The sequence below is a fragment of the Hippoglossus stenolepis genome, chromosome 6, assembly GCF_022539355.2.
Source record: "Hippoglossus stenolepis isolate QCI-W04-F060 chromosome 6, HSTE1.2, whole genome shotgun sequence".
Lineage (NCBI taxonomy): Eukaryota > Metazoa > Chordata > Actinopteri > Pleuronectiformes > Pleuronectidae > Hippoglossus > Hippoglossus stenolepis.
The window spans coordinates 20,971,515-20,985,665 of record NC_061488.1 but is presented as its reverse complement, the minus strand read 5'-3'; the positions used below and the strand labels follow the sequence as shown (position 1 = coordinate 20,985,665).

Genomic DNA, 14,151 nt, shown 5'->3' with positions numbered 1-14,151 from the left:
TCCTTCAGATTTTGCAGAGGCACGCAGGCGTGACGATACCGCCATTCCCCCTTTACTTCTTCATATACCAGGAATATAGATATGTGTTAGCATGTAGGTGAAATGAAAAGAAGATTATAAACAAACCCTATAGCATAGATTTCCGCTTCATTAGGATTTACCTAACATTATGTATAGGCTTTAATTACACTACTATAATCGCCTATTTGATCTGCAATTATTTACTGAGGTGTGAAATGCGATACCTACTGAGACGGCAGAAAGCCTGGGAGACACACGGGGTGTCAGCTTAAAGCTCAGCAGATCTTTGTTGAAAGAGAGATTTGGAGGGGAGAGCGAAGAACTGTGATGCTATCGCCGAGAAAGGGTGGCATGCGTCGCCTTTCCTCATGGCTACACCTGTCAGTCAGGTGGCAAGCTTAGCGTCAGGCTGCTCGCTCCATGGAAAGTGTCTGATGTGTGTTTGGGCTGTGCGTGCACATCTACGAAGCAGCGAGCTCCTCTGATGTGGGATAAGTAAAGAAAAGAACAACGAGCAGCACAGTCTGTTCAGCTGATGCTTCTCTTAATTAGGTTTAACAGTCCATTTGCCTGTGTTTGGGCTTTTTTTTTTTACCAACGGTCATGTCACAGGGTGGGAAAAAGAAAATCACTGTCATCTTGGCCTGTGTCAGCCGTGTGGTTATCGTTGAAAGGTGCTTATTAAGATTGTTTGTGATGTCAGCCGAGCTCAGTGAGGAGGAGGAAAGGGGAAACCGGAGACCGGAGCAGAAAGACAATGGAACCACACAGGCAAGAGGAAGAAAATGATAGGAACAAACTCTCTAAAGAAAAGGGATTAAATCAGAAAGAAAAAAGAAATAGGTTAACAAAGTCTGCAGTGGAAGACTACAGGCAGGGTAAAATGACTGAGGGATTGAATAATGGGAGAAAATCACAGGACATTGGAGAGAAATGGTGAAGGCAGCAGAACCCTGGCTAACACACACAGGCGGAGGGGAGGGGCTGCTGGGGCCATATGCTGACACACGTTGCCAATTTGCCGCAAACCTACAGGTGATAACACCATATGGAGGAGGCAGGTCTTCGCCAACTTGGTGGTCATTCCCCCCATGGTGCTAGAATTTGCTCATTGGCCCAAATGCCCTCCCTCTGGTGCTTGGTACAGTAGCTTTTGCTTTTTGAGCTGGATGTCTCAGATATCGCTTCATCTTTTGCTGAGACGCAGCAAAGAAGACAGAAAAACTCCTCCCCCGACTCTGTGGCTGCGCTGCCTTTTAGCTCAGAGACTTCAGAGAGCTGGGTAACATCAGAACTAGTTTCAGGTTCTCTGTCACAGGCAGACAGATTTGAAGGTGATTTTTTTTACTTAGCATGCCCATTAGTGGCAGACTGTGCAGCAGTGGCAGCTTGTTAATACAGGGCGCAGCCTCTCCAACATCCTGAGAAAAAAAAAGCCTATTTAAACATGTTAAACATAATTTAATTAGATAATAATAGTTTACTCGCACAATGCGCCTGGTAGACCGTGTGAGCATTCAATTGAAATAGTCTTCAAATAGTATTTGGTTCATTTCTGTCTAAAAATACTTCCTGGTGTGGGGCGCCTGGCCAAATAAGAGTGAACGAAAGTTCTTAAACTTTTGGTAACAGCGGGACCTGAGGCTGCTCTTTAATTGGTTGTTGAAGATTTTCCACGGGGGGCAGAGAGCTCCCACTTTTATTTACAGCGAATTGGTTGGTATTGATACAGGTGGCAAATCGGTCATTTCATTACAAAAACACCCTTTTACAGGGCGTTCAATCGAGGAAAAAAGTTATGTCTTCCCCTGTTTGCTGTTTCAAAGTGTCGGCACGGAGGTACTGTGGACAACGACGTGGGTGCGAGACCTAAAACATCTCTTTGAGAAATGCAAACAGCATGAAAGTTCCCACAGTCATTTAGACAACACAATGAGGTTACAGTTTTGCGGAAGGCTAAGCATTGCTCAGCAGCTCGATGAAGGCTACAGGACTGGGATATTGAAGGTTGTGTTGTTTTTGAGTCTGGCTTCAGTTTGTTTGTCCCCCCCAAACACTGCGGCCCCCACAAATACATTTTATCACCAGCCGCCAGTGCTGTGCAGCCGTAGTCACACCCTGCGGTATAATAAAAACTTGTGAGGAACCAATGATGTTAAAAAGAAAGATCAATATTCACACATTAAGCCCTTGGCATTGCTCTCTTTTCAAACTACATAGCAGCTTGGTGAGCATTAGCATGCCACAGCACTGAGGCCGGGCGTCTGGAAGCGCTGCATGTTAGCAGCGGGAGGGAGGGCGGGCAGGGCTGCAGAGTGGCGAGGGGTGGAGGCAGAGCAAATGCTAATTCGCACCCAGCCACACGTGAAATGAGCTCGAGATCTAACCCCCGAGCCGACAGCAGCGGCGGAGCAGCTACCCGCGGTGCAACCGTGTCCGGAAGAAAAAAAATTAAAAGATCCTCTGTGGCTGTCGGTGGTCCCGAGTGCTCGCCTGTCTCTTCCTCCCCCGAGAGCTGGATAGAGAAAATGTCTGCTGTGAGGCGTCTTCTTGCCTTCTCTGAGCTGCAATGTTAGGTGAGGGATTACATACAACCCACATCACTATTGCCAGGCAACAGAGGAATGTGAAACCAAACTGGATTTTGGCACCTTTTGCTGGTAACCCACGGCACTGAATTTCTAATAACCAGATGTTCAGGGACTTATCAAAGCCTCGTTGATCTCTCGCTGAGCATATTTTTTCTTTTTCTTATTTGTGTACCTGCAACGGCCTATGAATATGGCATAGTTTGGGTTCGACAAAGAGAGATGAATGACAGGGACTCTGCTTTTTTCATGACAAAAGTATTTGGTCACTTGATCTATGCCCACTGAGCGATGAGGTGAATGGACATTTTAGCAACCCAAAATGCCAGACACCTGGCAGTGGCTTGTGGCCAGAGCCACACAGCTGGCACTCCCCTTCCCTCGCCGGTGGCATCTCTAGAACCCTGTTGTGATGCAAGCTGGCAGACGGCGCAACAACTTCGCTCGACATGGAAGCCGTGGCCCTGGCACATGTCGGAGCACCTATTACACTGATCCAAACAATGTCCATCGGCATCTGGACGAAGGGGCGGGAGCTGCACCTTTTAATCGGTACACATGTGCTCTACATCCACCGTCACACTGAAATAGCATTGTGCTTCTGCCAGAATAATGCTGCGAGGGAAACCGTACATTTGCCCAAAGGGGGGGTGTGAAGATGAAGCCAAATCCCGACAGAGGTTCGACAAAGCAAAGAGCAAGTGTCACTGTTATCTACTGGGAATGCAGAGCTCAAGCTCCAGTCAAACTGCAGAACGCCTGGATTTGAAATGCCACAGTATCTGACGCTTTCTTGTTCTAATGTTTCCCCTGTGTCGCACATGATGTTGCTGTCATCCGACCGTTCACGAGAGGAAGACGGGGCTTACTTCACTACAGTCTATGCAGGGAAATGAGCTAAATATTTCCTATTTGAAAATGTTAATCATAGAGATTTAGAAACTATGAAAAGTAAAATTCTCAGCAGAGAACGTGAATACAAAATGACTGCGAACATGTGACTTTGAGCTTATCCGCTAATCGGAAATGTGTCCTTTGCGATGAAAAATACTTGGATTTGCCTAATCTCTGATTAGAATCACTGCTCAAACTGCTGTTATGTGCAGGTAATTTCTTGCAGAAGGAAGCGATTAATTCACGCTAAATGTTCTTTCACTTTGCTGTGTCTTTACTTTCTGGGACAGACACAGAGAGATGGATAGGAGGAGAAACAGCAGGAGAGAGATAATTTGAGGGCCACAGCGCTGCTCATTATCTTGTGAACAGGGGGGGCTTGACAACAGTTGGCCGTCTGTTCGAGGTGTGATGCATGGGGTGTACGGATGGGGCTCACCTGTGCACTGTCCGAAGTGTTGCACTGTGATGTCCTTGTCCTGTCTGCAGGCTATGGTCCTCAGCTGGCACTGGTCGGCATAGGTCACCCCATCTGAGCCGCACACCTGCTCCACGGTGACAGAGATGGAGAGAGGGGAGTTTAGAACACATGTTGAGTCCCTGCAGGCCACTGAAACAACGTCTCCCTATTGATGCCGTGTTGCAAACTTGTGGATTCAAACTACTTGTTTCTTCACACGGTTCCCACCTTGGATTTGTTTTTCTCGTCGCAGTCAGGTGAGGGGCACTCGCAGTGGGCTTGGTCGTTCACCTCGATGCAGGAGGCTCCGAAGCTGCACACCAGCTCTTCACATGAAGTCGGAGCCTCGGGACCTGCGGAGGACATGAGATTGTGTTGTTGCACCTCCATATTCAAACAGTTTAGAGCAGTGCGGAGAAGCTGCTTTATGAATTCTGACTGTAGCAGTTGTGCAAAAGTGTGGAGCTAAATTAAAAAATAAAGTTGCCTGCAGATTTAATGTCTTAAAATTACAGGACTCTTGCTCACTTTTATTAAAGTTCTGCGTATAAACAGCCATTAAAATGGTTTCTCAAAATCTGTACAGCATGATGAAATGTGAATGTAATCACACAAAATAGGGTTACACAGCATTTTACTAATGCAGCTGCCGTTGCTTCTGAGCGTATTCCACTTTTTTCTAGAATGTCACACTTAAGATTTCTGATTTCTACAGCATGGTGTTTGCAGATAGACAGTATATAAAGATAAAGGATATGGAGTGAGAAAACACTATGAATATGGCAATAATAACAAAAATCTTTCAAGCTAATAAATTCACTTGACAGAATGATTTTGAAGGCATGGATTAAGTGTCCTAGCGACACTGGGAGAGTTTATCTCCCCCCCCCAGAAGTGAAATCAAAGAATCGCAATTGCCCCCTGGTGGCTGGATACAATATAGGTCATGAATCCTGCCTCCTCCATGTTAGTGGATGTGACAAGGACCAAATTAACAAGTCAAAGTTTCAAATACATTTTTCTCAAAGATGGTTTCCATCATAAGCAGTGGTTCTCTTTCAGGTAAGTCTGGTTTTAATTCGTTTTTTGATCACTACTGTGCAGCCTGTAGCTCCAAACGATATTATCAGCATTCATATCCGGGATATTTTGGTTTCATTTATGAAAAGTAGGAAGTGGAGACGTGTTGTCCATCTTTATATAGACAGTGTGTCAGTGTGATGTTAGCATGTGTAACTGTGGTTTGGTGTCAAAACAAAAGAAGTTGCATTGCATGTCGAGAATAATCCGCATTACAGACAACATTTATGTTCTTGATCAACTAATTGAGCATGTGTTGGCTTGACTTGGGGGAGTGGTAGCACTAGTATTAGTAGCTAGGGTTTTAGATAACCACAACCTCCATCATGGTTGAGTTTAAACTGTGTCAAAGAGTTGGGGACAGGCTGAAAATCGGTATAACAGTACAGCAGTGGTAATATCATGATAAAATTGTCTAGCTACCTTTATGTCACACAGTGTGACTTACACCTGGTTTCATAGACCGCAGCACTTTCCCTAAACTATTTTACAGGGGTAGAAAATATGAGTAATGTTTCGTTTTGTGTAAAGGTGTGCACTCAGGATATTTTGCCTTTGATGTCTTGGAGCCTTGGAAGTTGCCGCAGCAGGAGCCGGAGCTGGGGAACCTGCCATCCACTGGCCAACTGTGAGCGTGGGGTGTTTGCATTGTTGCAACATTAAAGAGGCTTAGAGTACCCCCCACCCTTCTGCTCCTGCTTTCATGTGCCACCACCTTTTCATCAGGCAGGGTGTTTGGCACAGTGCCCCACCACTGTGCCAGGATTGCTGGCTTCATTAAGCATTTGACTTCCTGTCGATATCTGATGGTGCATCTTAATCAAGGAGCAACAGGCTCCCACAGCATGAGCCCAACTTTGCTTCAACTTGATTTTTTGCTAGTGCAACCGCTGGAGCGCTTTTAATTATTAATCCAAGTGTAATCAATAGTCCTAACGCAGGAGTACAAACATCCACGTTCAAGTGAATGGTCCAAAATGGAAGATGATGTAAAGAAAGTAAAATATCAATGGGTGATATGTCATGTGTCAGCTGTGCACTGATTTTCCTAATCAGTATTGATTAACCACCCTGGAGCCAGTTCTTCCTGTGCCGATAGACCAGATGGATGTGAAGAGCAGACAGAGAAAGAACTGGGAGCTGCAAGGCTGATCCACGGATCAGGCGAGTGACAGAGGAACACTTAGGAAGTGTGTGTCTGGTTATGCGTGTGAGTATGTGTGTGTGTGTGGTTTATTATCGCTCCACTGGTTGCCTCGGCACGCTCTCTTATTACCTTTGTCGCAGCCATTCATGCCCATCTTGCTTCCATCTGGACACACGTTGCACTTCATGCCTTTCACTCCCGTCTTGCAGGAACACAGGCCTGACATCTGCTCACAGTCGTCCCGGACCGAGCCTGTGGCGTCGCAGTTACATGCTGCCGTGGAGAGGAAGACAAAAGAAGGGGGAGAGGGGTTGATGAGGAAAAAGCAGCAATTCGGGACAGTGACAGAAAGAGGAATTATTACGTTTAAAGTGTGTCTGAGGCGACCTAAGCTTCTGAACCCTATTACATTGTTGTCGGAGAGTCAAGGGTTGGGAACAGTTCATCCTGCCTTAGGGGAAACTGAGAGAGGAGGAGGAGGAATATGTAACAGAAACTCAAGGAAACAACGTAGGGAGGGACATCAACCCCATCATAGAATCAATGATGTGTGTTGTTTTTTCTGCTCTCCAGCTCAACCTGGTATTGGTGCGCTGTCTGCTGTGTTGTTGGGTGAGTGTGTGTGTAAACCTTGTTAAGGTCAGGCCACGGGTGAGGCAACTGCAGGCTTCCCGCTGCTGACTGAAAATACCCTGTGGCTTTGGAAGCGAATGTCCTATGATACCTCAGTGGCAGGGTACGAGCTGGTCACCATATTGCATTACACCAAGACAAACAAGGGTCCATGACCCCAGTGTTCACTCGAATACAAATGAATACAGACCGTTCAGTACAGTTGTGACATGACTGAAGGGCATATAAACCACTATTCAATTGGAGTTTAGCTGCTGGGTATAGCAGCTTTTTACTGTCTAACACTTCACAGATATTAATCCTCATCTTGAAGTTAACATTTAGTCTACATGGTATAAAATACAATGTTTGTACTTTACGAAACGTGACATTTATTTACTTAATATTTCAGTTCTGATTGTTTGTATGGTGGCCCAGTGGCGCAATGGTTTCCCAGTTCAAATCCCAGTTTGTCTGTCATCTTTCTGTGTGAGTTGTTCTCCCTATGTCTTTGTGGGTTTTCTCAGACGTTAGGTTAACTAAAGACTCAACTTTGTCCGTAGGTGTGAATTGACCTTTACCAACTGACTGCTCCTACTCTTGGAGTTGTGTAACAGTACAACAATGTACACGTGCTCAGTCAGCACAGACGCAAAGAGGCGATTGCTTACGCGTGCAGCCGCTCATGTTCTCCGTCACGATGCCACGGAAGTTCCAGAAGCCCGGCTCGCATCGGTCACACTTCTGTCCCCCAACGCCCGGCTTGCAGGAACACTGTCCTGAGGCTGGGTCACATGTGCCCTTGTAGGAGCCATACGCGTTACACTGACAGGTACCTGAGGAGAACAACAGATGTCACTTTCAGCTTCTACTCGTTAATTCTTGACTGACTCAGCTCCTTTGTAACTGGCAACAGCTGAATAGTGTTTACTATGATAGATAATCTGTATTAAAGATTTATACTCCGCTCAACTGATGGCCAAGCATTATTCCAGAAGAAAAAGCTTCCAGATAAAATGTGCTTAGGTGACTTTCCTCTTTACAAAATGTCTGTATATCCTTCTTCATGTGTCTGAATTTTCCCCGTCCCCACTGTACCCCCAACAGCTAAATGCAGAGTTTTCTCCTTCATTTATCATTCGTCAAGATCATCAGTCATCAGATGATTTTTTATGTTGATACAGTGTGAGATTATCATAATTATTCCTTGGATTAAGATGAAACGTTTTCTGCTCTGCAACTTTGCAAATGTAACAGTCAAGGACAATAAGGCCTGTGTGCTGAAACAGCCTGATAGTATCTATGTTTTTTTTTTTCCCTAATGTGAGCGAACACGTCAACAGAACTCGGAGCACTTCAGAGGGTCAAAAAGCGGGACGTGAAAGAGGACTTACTGGGACATCCAGCCAGTCCGACTCCTGCGGCAGCGGTCATGTTGTCGGAGCAGCAGCCGTACACAGACAGACTGCAGTGCTGAAGCGCTTTCAGCTCAGGCAGAGATGTGGCTGAAATCACTGATGAGGGAGGAAGGAAAAGGAGAGGAGAGATAGGGGGGGGGCAGATGGCACAAGGAGTGGGAGGAAGAACACCAACATTTGAGTGGGATTTAGACGACACAATCTCGGAGCAACGTGTAACTTTTTGCCAACAATGAGTTTGGCTCGGGGGGGGCAGAGGTGGAGAAGCTGGCAGTCGGCTTCAAGATAACGATTCTATTTTCTACTTTCCCCACAATGGCTCAAAATCAGGAAGAAATGATTCTACTACCTCCAGTGAAAACAAACAATGGTGTCGCTAGTGAATGTGCCGGAGAGGACATTTGCCACCCACTAGGAGGCACGTTGTCTTTCTCATTTGTTCTTGTCTAATATTATGGAATTGTGCCGCTGCCCTCCAACCTTCCAGAATTTTTATTTTATATTTTTAAATTAATAAATGCTGCGTAATGTGAAGGAATGTGCCAAGCGGTTTTCTGCCTGTGCACAGTATGTGGAGAGCTTCTTTGTCTAAGGATGTGCCAGCCTTCACACCAGCGTGACAGCTCCGGATACAAAACTACATTCAACAAAATAAAAACAAATGTGTTCCCGAAACCTGGCACTTCTTCTGAAATTGGAAGAGAATAACAGAACATACAGTGGGAGGATAAGGGCGTCTGTTTAATGACCGAGGCAAAAAAATATCATTGTGCGCATTCTCTCAAGGCTTTGGAGGGAAAAAAGTGAAGTTGTGGAGACAGAAAGCCGAAAAGCAGAAATCTTCCCCTTGTCTTTTTTCCCTCCGTCTCTTTCAATTCCCCTCCCGATCTCTTTTTCTTGTGTTGCTCATTTGAGCATTGGAGTTTGGAGGCTGGAGATACCGGGGCCATAAATCACGATGTTACTGGTGTGGATATGAGCCTCAGCCTAATGCTGATGACTCGGCTCACTCTTTTTTTTCTCCCCAGAGCTTTTCCCACTCCAGAGATGGTCTTTGGACACAGTTCATTAAACGTGCCACTTTCCTGCGCTCCATTTAGCTATCTGTACTGAGCCTATTAGAACAAGGAGAACTTTTAATTTCATATGTTCTTCCACCCCTCCAGGGTTTTTCCTCTTCAGTAGCCATTGTCCGGCACAATGCAGCTCATTGTGATGTGCAATATTGCCTTCACGTTTTCCAGGTCTGTGCTTTCTCTGACTGTATCTAGACTTTTTTATTCCTCCGAGGGAACATCTGCACGTCTGCTTGTCTACTAAACCAATGAGTACTGTATTTCTTTGGATTTCACAGAAATCCCTGACCCAGATTTGAGTTTGCAGGCAGTTATAAAGGATGGTTTGAAGCGCTATAAGAGGCAAACTTTACAAATGTGTGCGCAGCAGATGACACTGTTGACAACAAACCTGCAATAGTTCCAGGTTTGTCAAAATCATAAGCTCTTAAAAAAAAGGTTTCTTTGGTGCTCCGCTAGTGACAGGTAGCGTGTTTTGATTCTTTTCTACCGGAGTTGAGGTCAAGCGAAGTTTCTCCCTACATAGTTAATGTGGAGGGCAGTGAAATTCCCAAAGATCTGAGTCTTTCTTTTCCATCAGCCAATAGGAGAGGAGAGCCCAGAGGTCTTGTACCCATAGAGGGCTCTTCAAAAAAAGGATTGATTATCCATGGTTGGTAGAGAAGCGTGACAGTCAGTGCCCAAGGAGGCCAGCTTAGGAAGGAGAAGAATCTGTAGGGATGTGTGTGAAAACACTGGCAGCTCGCTCATTCTCACTCCCTCTTCAACTCTCTCCATCCTCCTCTCTTTTAGAGCCACGGGGAATCAAACAGGCCGCGATGATCACACAAAATCCCTTAAGTGCATTTTGCTCTGCTCCCCGACCTGAGCTCGCATCGGAGGCAAAGGCTCGCGAGGAAGAACGAACCTTTGCCACTTAACCACAGATCTGACAACTATTCTGCGTGATAGATGGCACGCATTTACATGCACAGAGTGTTTTTTCTCTCTTTTTTTAAGTAAGTGGGGTAAAGTGGTATCCTGAGGGTTAGGAAACAAGCTTGTGAGCACAAGTTTAATGGTTTAAATTGTCAGAATATCTGGCAAGGAAAAAGGCATCATTATTTTTATCTGTACACATGGGCCTGTGAGAGAGATTCTTAACTGGCCAGCCTCAGAGAAGCGGCTCTTTAACCACAACCTTCTTTTGGTTGATTTGCTTCAGGCTACAGTGGTCACACAACAGCAGTGCTACACACTATTTCTACCCCATCAGTGGATGAAATGAGTGGAGAAATGTGATGTCAATGACAGTGAGTCTTGGTGAGGGTGCTTCTTCGCAATGTCACTAGCTGTGAGTGGTGTAATGCACCAACCTGCACACGGTCCCTGATTCTGAATCAACAAGTGCTCTTGATTCTCACATCTGGCCTTCTTCAGCTCGCACTCGTTGCTGTAGTTTTTGCCATCTGAGCCACAAACCTGCCAAAAAAAAAGAAAAAAGTTGGATACTGCACAACATACGGTTTATTCCACAATTCAATGTCATACTTTTAATGTGAAAGTTAATTTGAGTGCATGGAAACAGTAGTTTGTTTCAAAGTAAATATGTATAAACTTTTTAAACAGCATTTTATGGTCTTCACAATCGTCCCTTTTTTTTTTTGTGATCGAAACGTATCTCCATGACAACTGAGAAAACTACTACTGTGGTGTGGAACAGGATCAGAAAGCAGATCCAGGATTTTTTTTTCTCCAATTGAAAACCAATTGGAACTGATATTTGTTATATTTGATATCTGAGTGTGTGCAATTTGGTAATCGGGATCTACTGAATTTAAATGTGGGCCATAAGGGGACTGCTGCGCCTCTTTTGAGGTATATGCACTCTACTGAGTGCCCTTCTAGTTTCAGGCTAAGTTGTTCAGAAGTGCCATTAACTGGAATGCCAATTTTGCAGCACATGTTTGAGCACAGTTTTTCTTCCCTTATATGTCACTTGAATATGTTGGTGATCTTTTGGCACCAGGGTTTACATCATGCTTCAAAGATGGTTTCAATGGTTAAATTCAATATTATTAAGTCAGTGAGTCATTTGTAGGCTACATTTAAAATAATCTTATAAATCTTGTAAAAGTTATTGTCAGTAACTACTAACCTAAATTGCATTTATCCTTGATTAACTGTGGCGACGCAGTCATTACACTATGTGTCTGATGTTTGTGTGTTGCACTTTGTTACTCTTAGACATAATTTGGACACTAATTGTGTGTTTAGGGAATAAAGCATGCGAGTGGCCGTGGAGTGGTGCTGAAGGCAGCCGTACCGGGTTGTGAGGCACACTTTGGCAGGTGAAGTCACACACGCATCGGTCCTCCTCTGCATCCTCATCCCACGAGCCTCCAAACATGCGGCAGCGGTCCTGCTCGCAGCTCTCCACTCCTGAGCCTGACCCTCCTGAGCCACAGTCTGCTTCAGACACCATAAATACACAAAATCGCATTAATAAAACATTCACATGCACACGGGGGAGATGCCCCTTTTATCAGCACATCAGATGAAGTGTGCTAGTTGCTTTTCTCTTTATGTTACAGCTTCATTTATACACCGGGAACATCACAAACTGAAGATCATTTACATTTCCCTCACGCTGGTTGCAAAGAGAGCACCAGAGGCACTGTTGGTAAAACAAGATAATGACCCACCGTAGTAAGGGCAAGAGACTGACTAAATAAATTAAGAACAACATCTCTACACCACCAGCGAGGCATCCTTTTCATTCCAATTAAATCACAGCCGAAAAGGGGAGGGGATTATTAACTCTGACCTCCAAGTGTGCAGGGAGAACTGGTGGCCTCCTTTATGGGTGCCTGCTCCCTGATATGAGAATGCAGCTAATTGCAAAGTAAAATCTAATTATCTCCTGAAAGTTTCAAGAAAGTTGTCCCAGCAAATATTTAAGAGCAGCCCTAAAAGGCCTTTAATTTGTTTCAAAAGAGCACTTCTCTTGTTCGCTGCTTGAGCCGACATCGTGTTCCTGGTGACAGAGGCAGCAAACAAAAATCACTAATCACTATGCAGGATTTGTGCCTTCACAAAACTGCCGTCATTGTTGACCTGCTGTGCAAACTTTAGAAAAGACAAGGAAAAATAGATTCAAGACGGGAGGAAAAAAAACTTTTCCAGCAGCCCTGCTTGCTGTTTCATTTATGAAAAACAAATCGGGGGCTGTTGACGAGTGCAGGCGAAGGAAGGGGGAGGATCCTGCTTTTGAAGTTGCAAATATCACCTACAGTGGAACTCCTGAGGGAGATTATGGTGAGTGTGTGTGAAGGCAGGGAATGAAAGCAGTCAGCAAGAAAGATGGAGAGAATATCAGACGGAGAGAGAGAGCGAGAGGAACGTTGGGGGCTGGCAGAGAAAGTTCATTTGAAACAAATTTGTTATTCAAAAAAGGGAAAGAATGCAGACCAGCTAAAAGCTCCCGGTGCAGCTGAAAGGCTCAAAAGGTAATCAAGGCGTATCTTCCTCTGTCTGTCTACTTTTAGGGCTCATTCCACTCTGTATTGACGCGCCACTGCTAATGGTGAAATCAATGTCGTAGTGATGGAAGTGCCACTTAGCATAGCCCATCTTCGAAAGCAGATTATGGAGCAGGTCACAGTGCAGGGAAGGGGCTGGGGCCCATGAAGCTCTGGTCTGGTCTTTTATATGGGTCATCAGGAATGGGCTGTGACAGCTCTGAGGGGTCGATACAGTGGGGTGGGACTGGTGGGGTGGGACTGGTGAGGTATGTGTGTGGTGCTTTACAAAATTACATCACATTAGTTATAATAACATTAGTTTTATTCAATAATGAAGCTGGAGCTTTGTGGTCAGGCCACATCTCCTGAAAACATCAGAACTCGTTAAAGATTCGCTCTGTCTCCATTTTGAAGCGGCAGAACCTCCGACCCTGTTCCTTGAGCTGGTATTTTGCTCTTGCAGCTCATCGATTGCGCGCCGCAGGCCGAATTAAACATAACATTTTGTGATGGGGCTAATGGTCTGGTTAATTGCTTCCAACTGCCACTGACGGTATCGCAGGTTGTCTGGCGCACGATGCGACTTGAAAGGGAGACGTCAGCTGACTCCCGAGCAGAGAAATAAGAGCTGAGACCCTCAGTGGGCCGACTGTGTCTGTGTACTGTACGCCAGCTCAGCAAGACAGCAACAAAAGGGGAAATGCAGGAGCCACCAATTCATATTCCGCTCAGGCCCCCTTACAGAGACAAGATAAATAAATAAAAGAGGTAAGACATTAGAATGGAATAAATAAAAGTGAAGGGCAAAGAGGGGTCCTAATTAGCTGTTGCTCTTTCATGTGCCCACCACCCGCGCTGCCTATGAACCTTTCAATTAATACAACCCCAGCTAAGATGGCTGTATCAGCTATTCTCTCTGCTCTGCCCATCCGTTCCTTTTTACTCAATCATGTCAGGAGCCAGAGTCTATTTAGCCAAGGGAGCTCCATTAAGAAGACAGGATTCAGCGGCGGCGGGGAGAAAGGAAATGAATAGCATAAGAATAATGTCCATGAAAGACGGAGGAGAGAAAAAAACATCACGAGGATTTGACGGTGCAAATAATAGAAGAAGTGATGGAGAAGAGGCTTTTGTCAAAGCTGTCCAGAAGTGTGTGTGTTCGAGAAAGAAGGAGAGAGAAAGGGTAAATAGTAGAGGGATGGCAAGAGGTGAACCAGATTAGCTGTGTCAACATCAGTGACTCCAGAAGTGACCGGTATTCTCATGGTGCCTCTGTTGTCATGACCTGTGTGAATGTCAACTCGGATTTTATCATTTGAAATTACGGCGAGGATCGAAAATGACAGCGGCGT

General features: G+C 45.2%; 1 protein-coding gene across 13 annotated transcripts in view; it reads right to left on the bottom strand.

The window, feature by feature from the left end:
- The window catches only part of agrn (agrin), a 246,455-nt gene that overhangs the window by 46,037 nt on the left and 186,267 nt on the right, over positions 1-14,151 (bottom strand). For 9 of the 13 annotated variants that reach the window (XM_047340241.1, XM_047340243.1, XM_047340249.1 and 6 more), the window contains 7 exons: positions 11,602-11,747; positions 10,652-10,757; positions 8,197-8,316; positions 7,474-7,638; positions 6,320-6,463; positions 4,192-4,316; positions 3,943-4,048 (listed from right to left, as the gene is read on the bottom strand). In XM_047340241.1, the coding sequence (XP_047196197.1) occupies positions 3,943-4,048; positions 4,192-4,316; positions 6,320-6,463; positions 7,474-7,638; positions 8,197-8,316; positions 10,652-10,757; positions 11,602-11,747 (912 nt within the window). The remainder of the gene's footprint in view (positions 1-3,942; positions 4,049-4,191; positions 4,317-6,319; positions 6,464-7,473; positions 7,639-8,196; positions 8,317-10,651; positions 10,758-11,601; positions 11,748-14,151) is intronic. The other 4 variants (XM_047340242.1, XM_047340246.1, XM_047340250.1 and 1 more) reach the window with 1 other exon arrangement.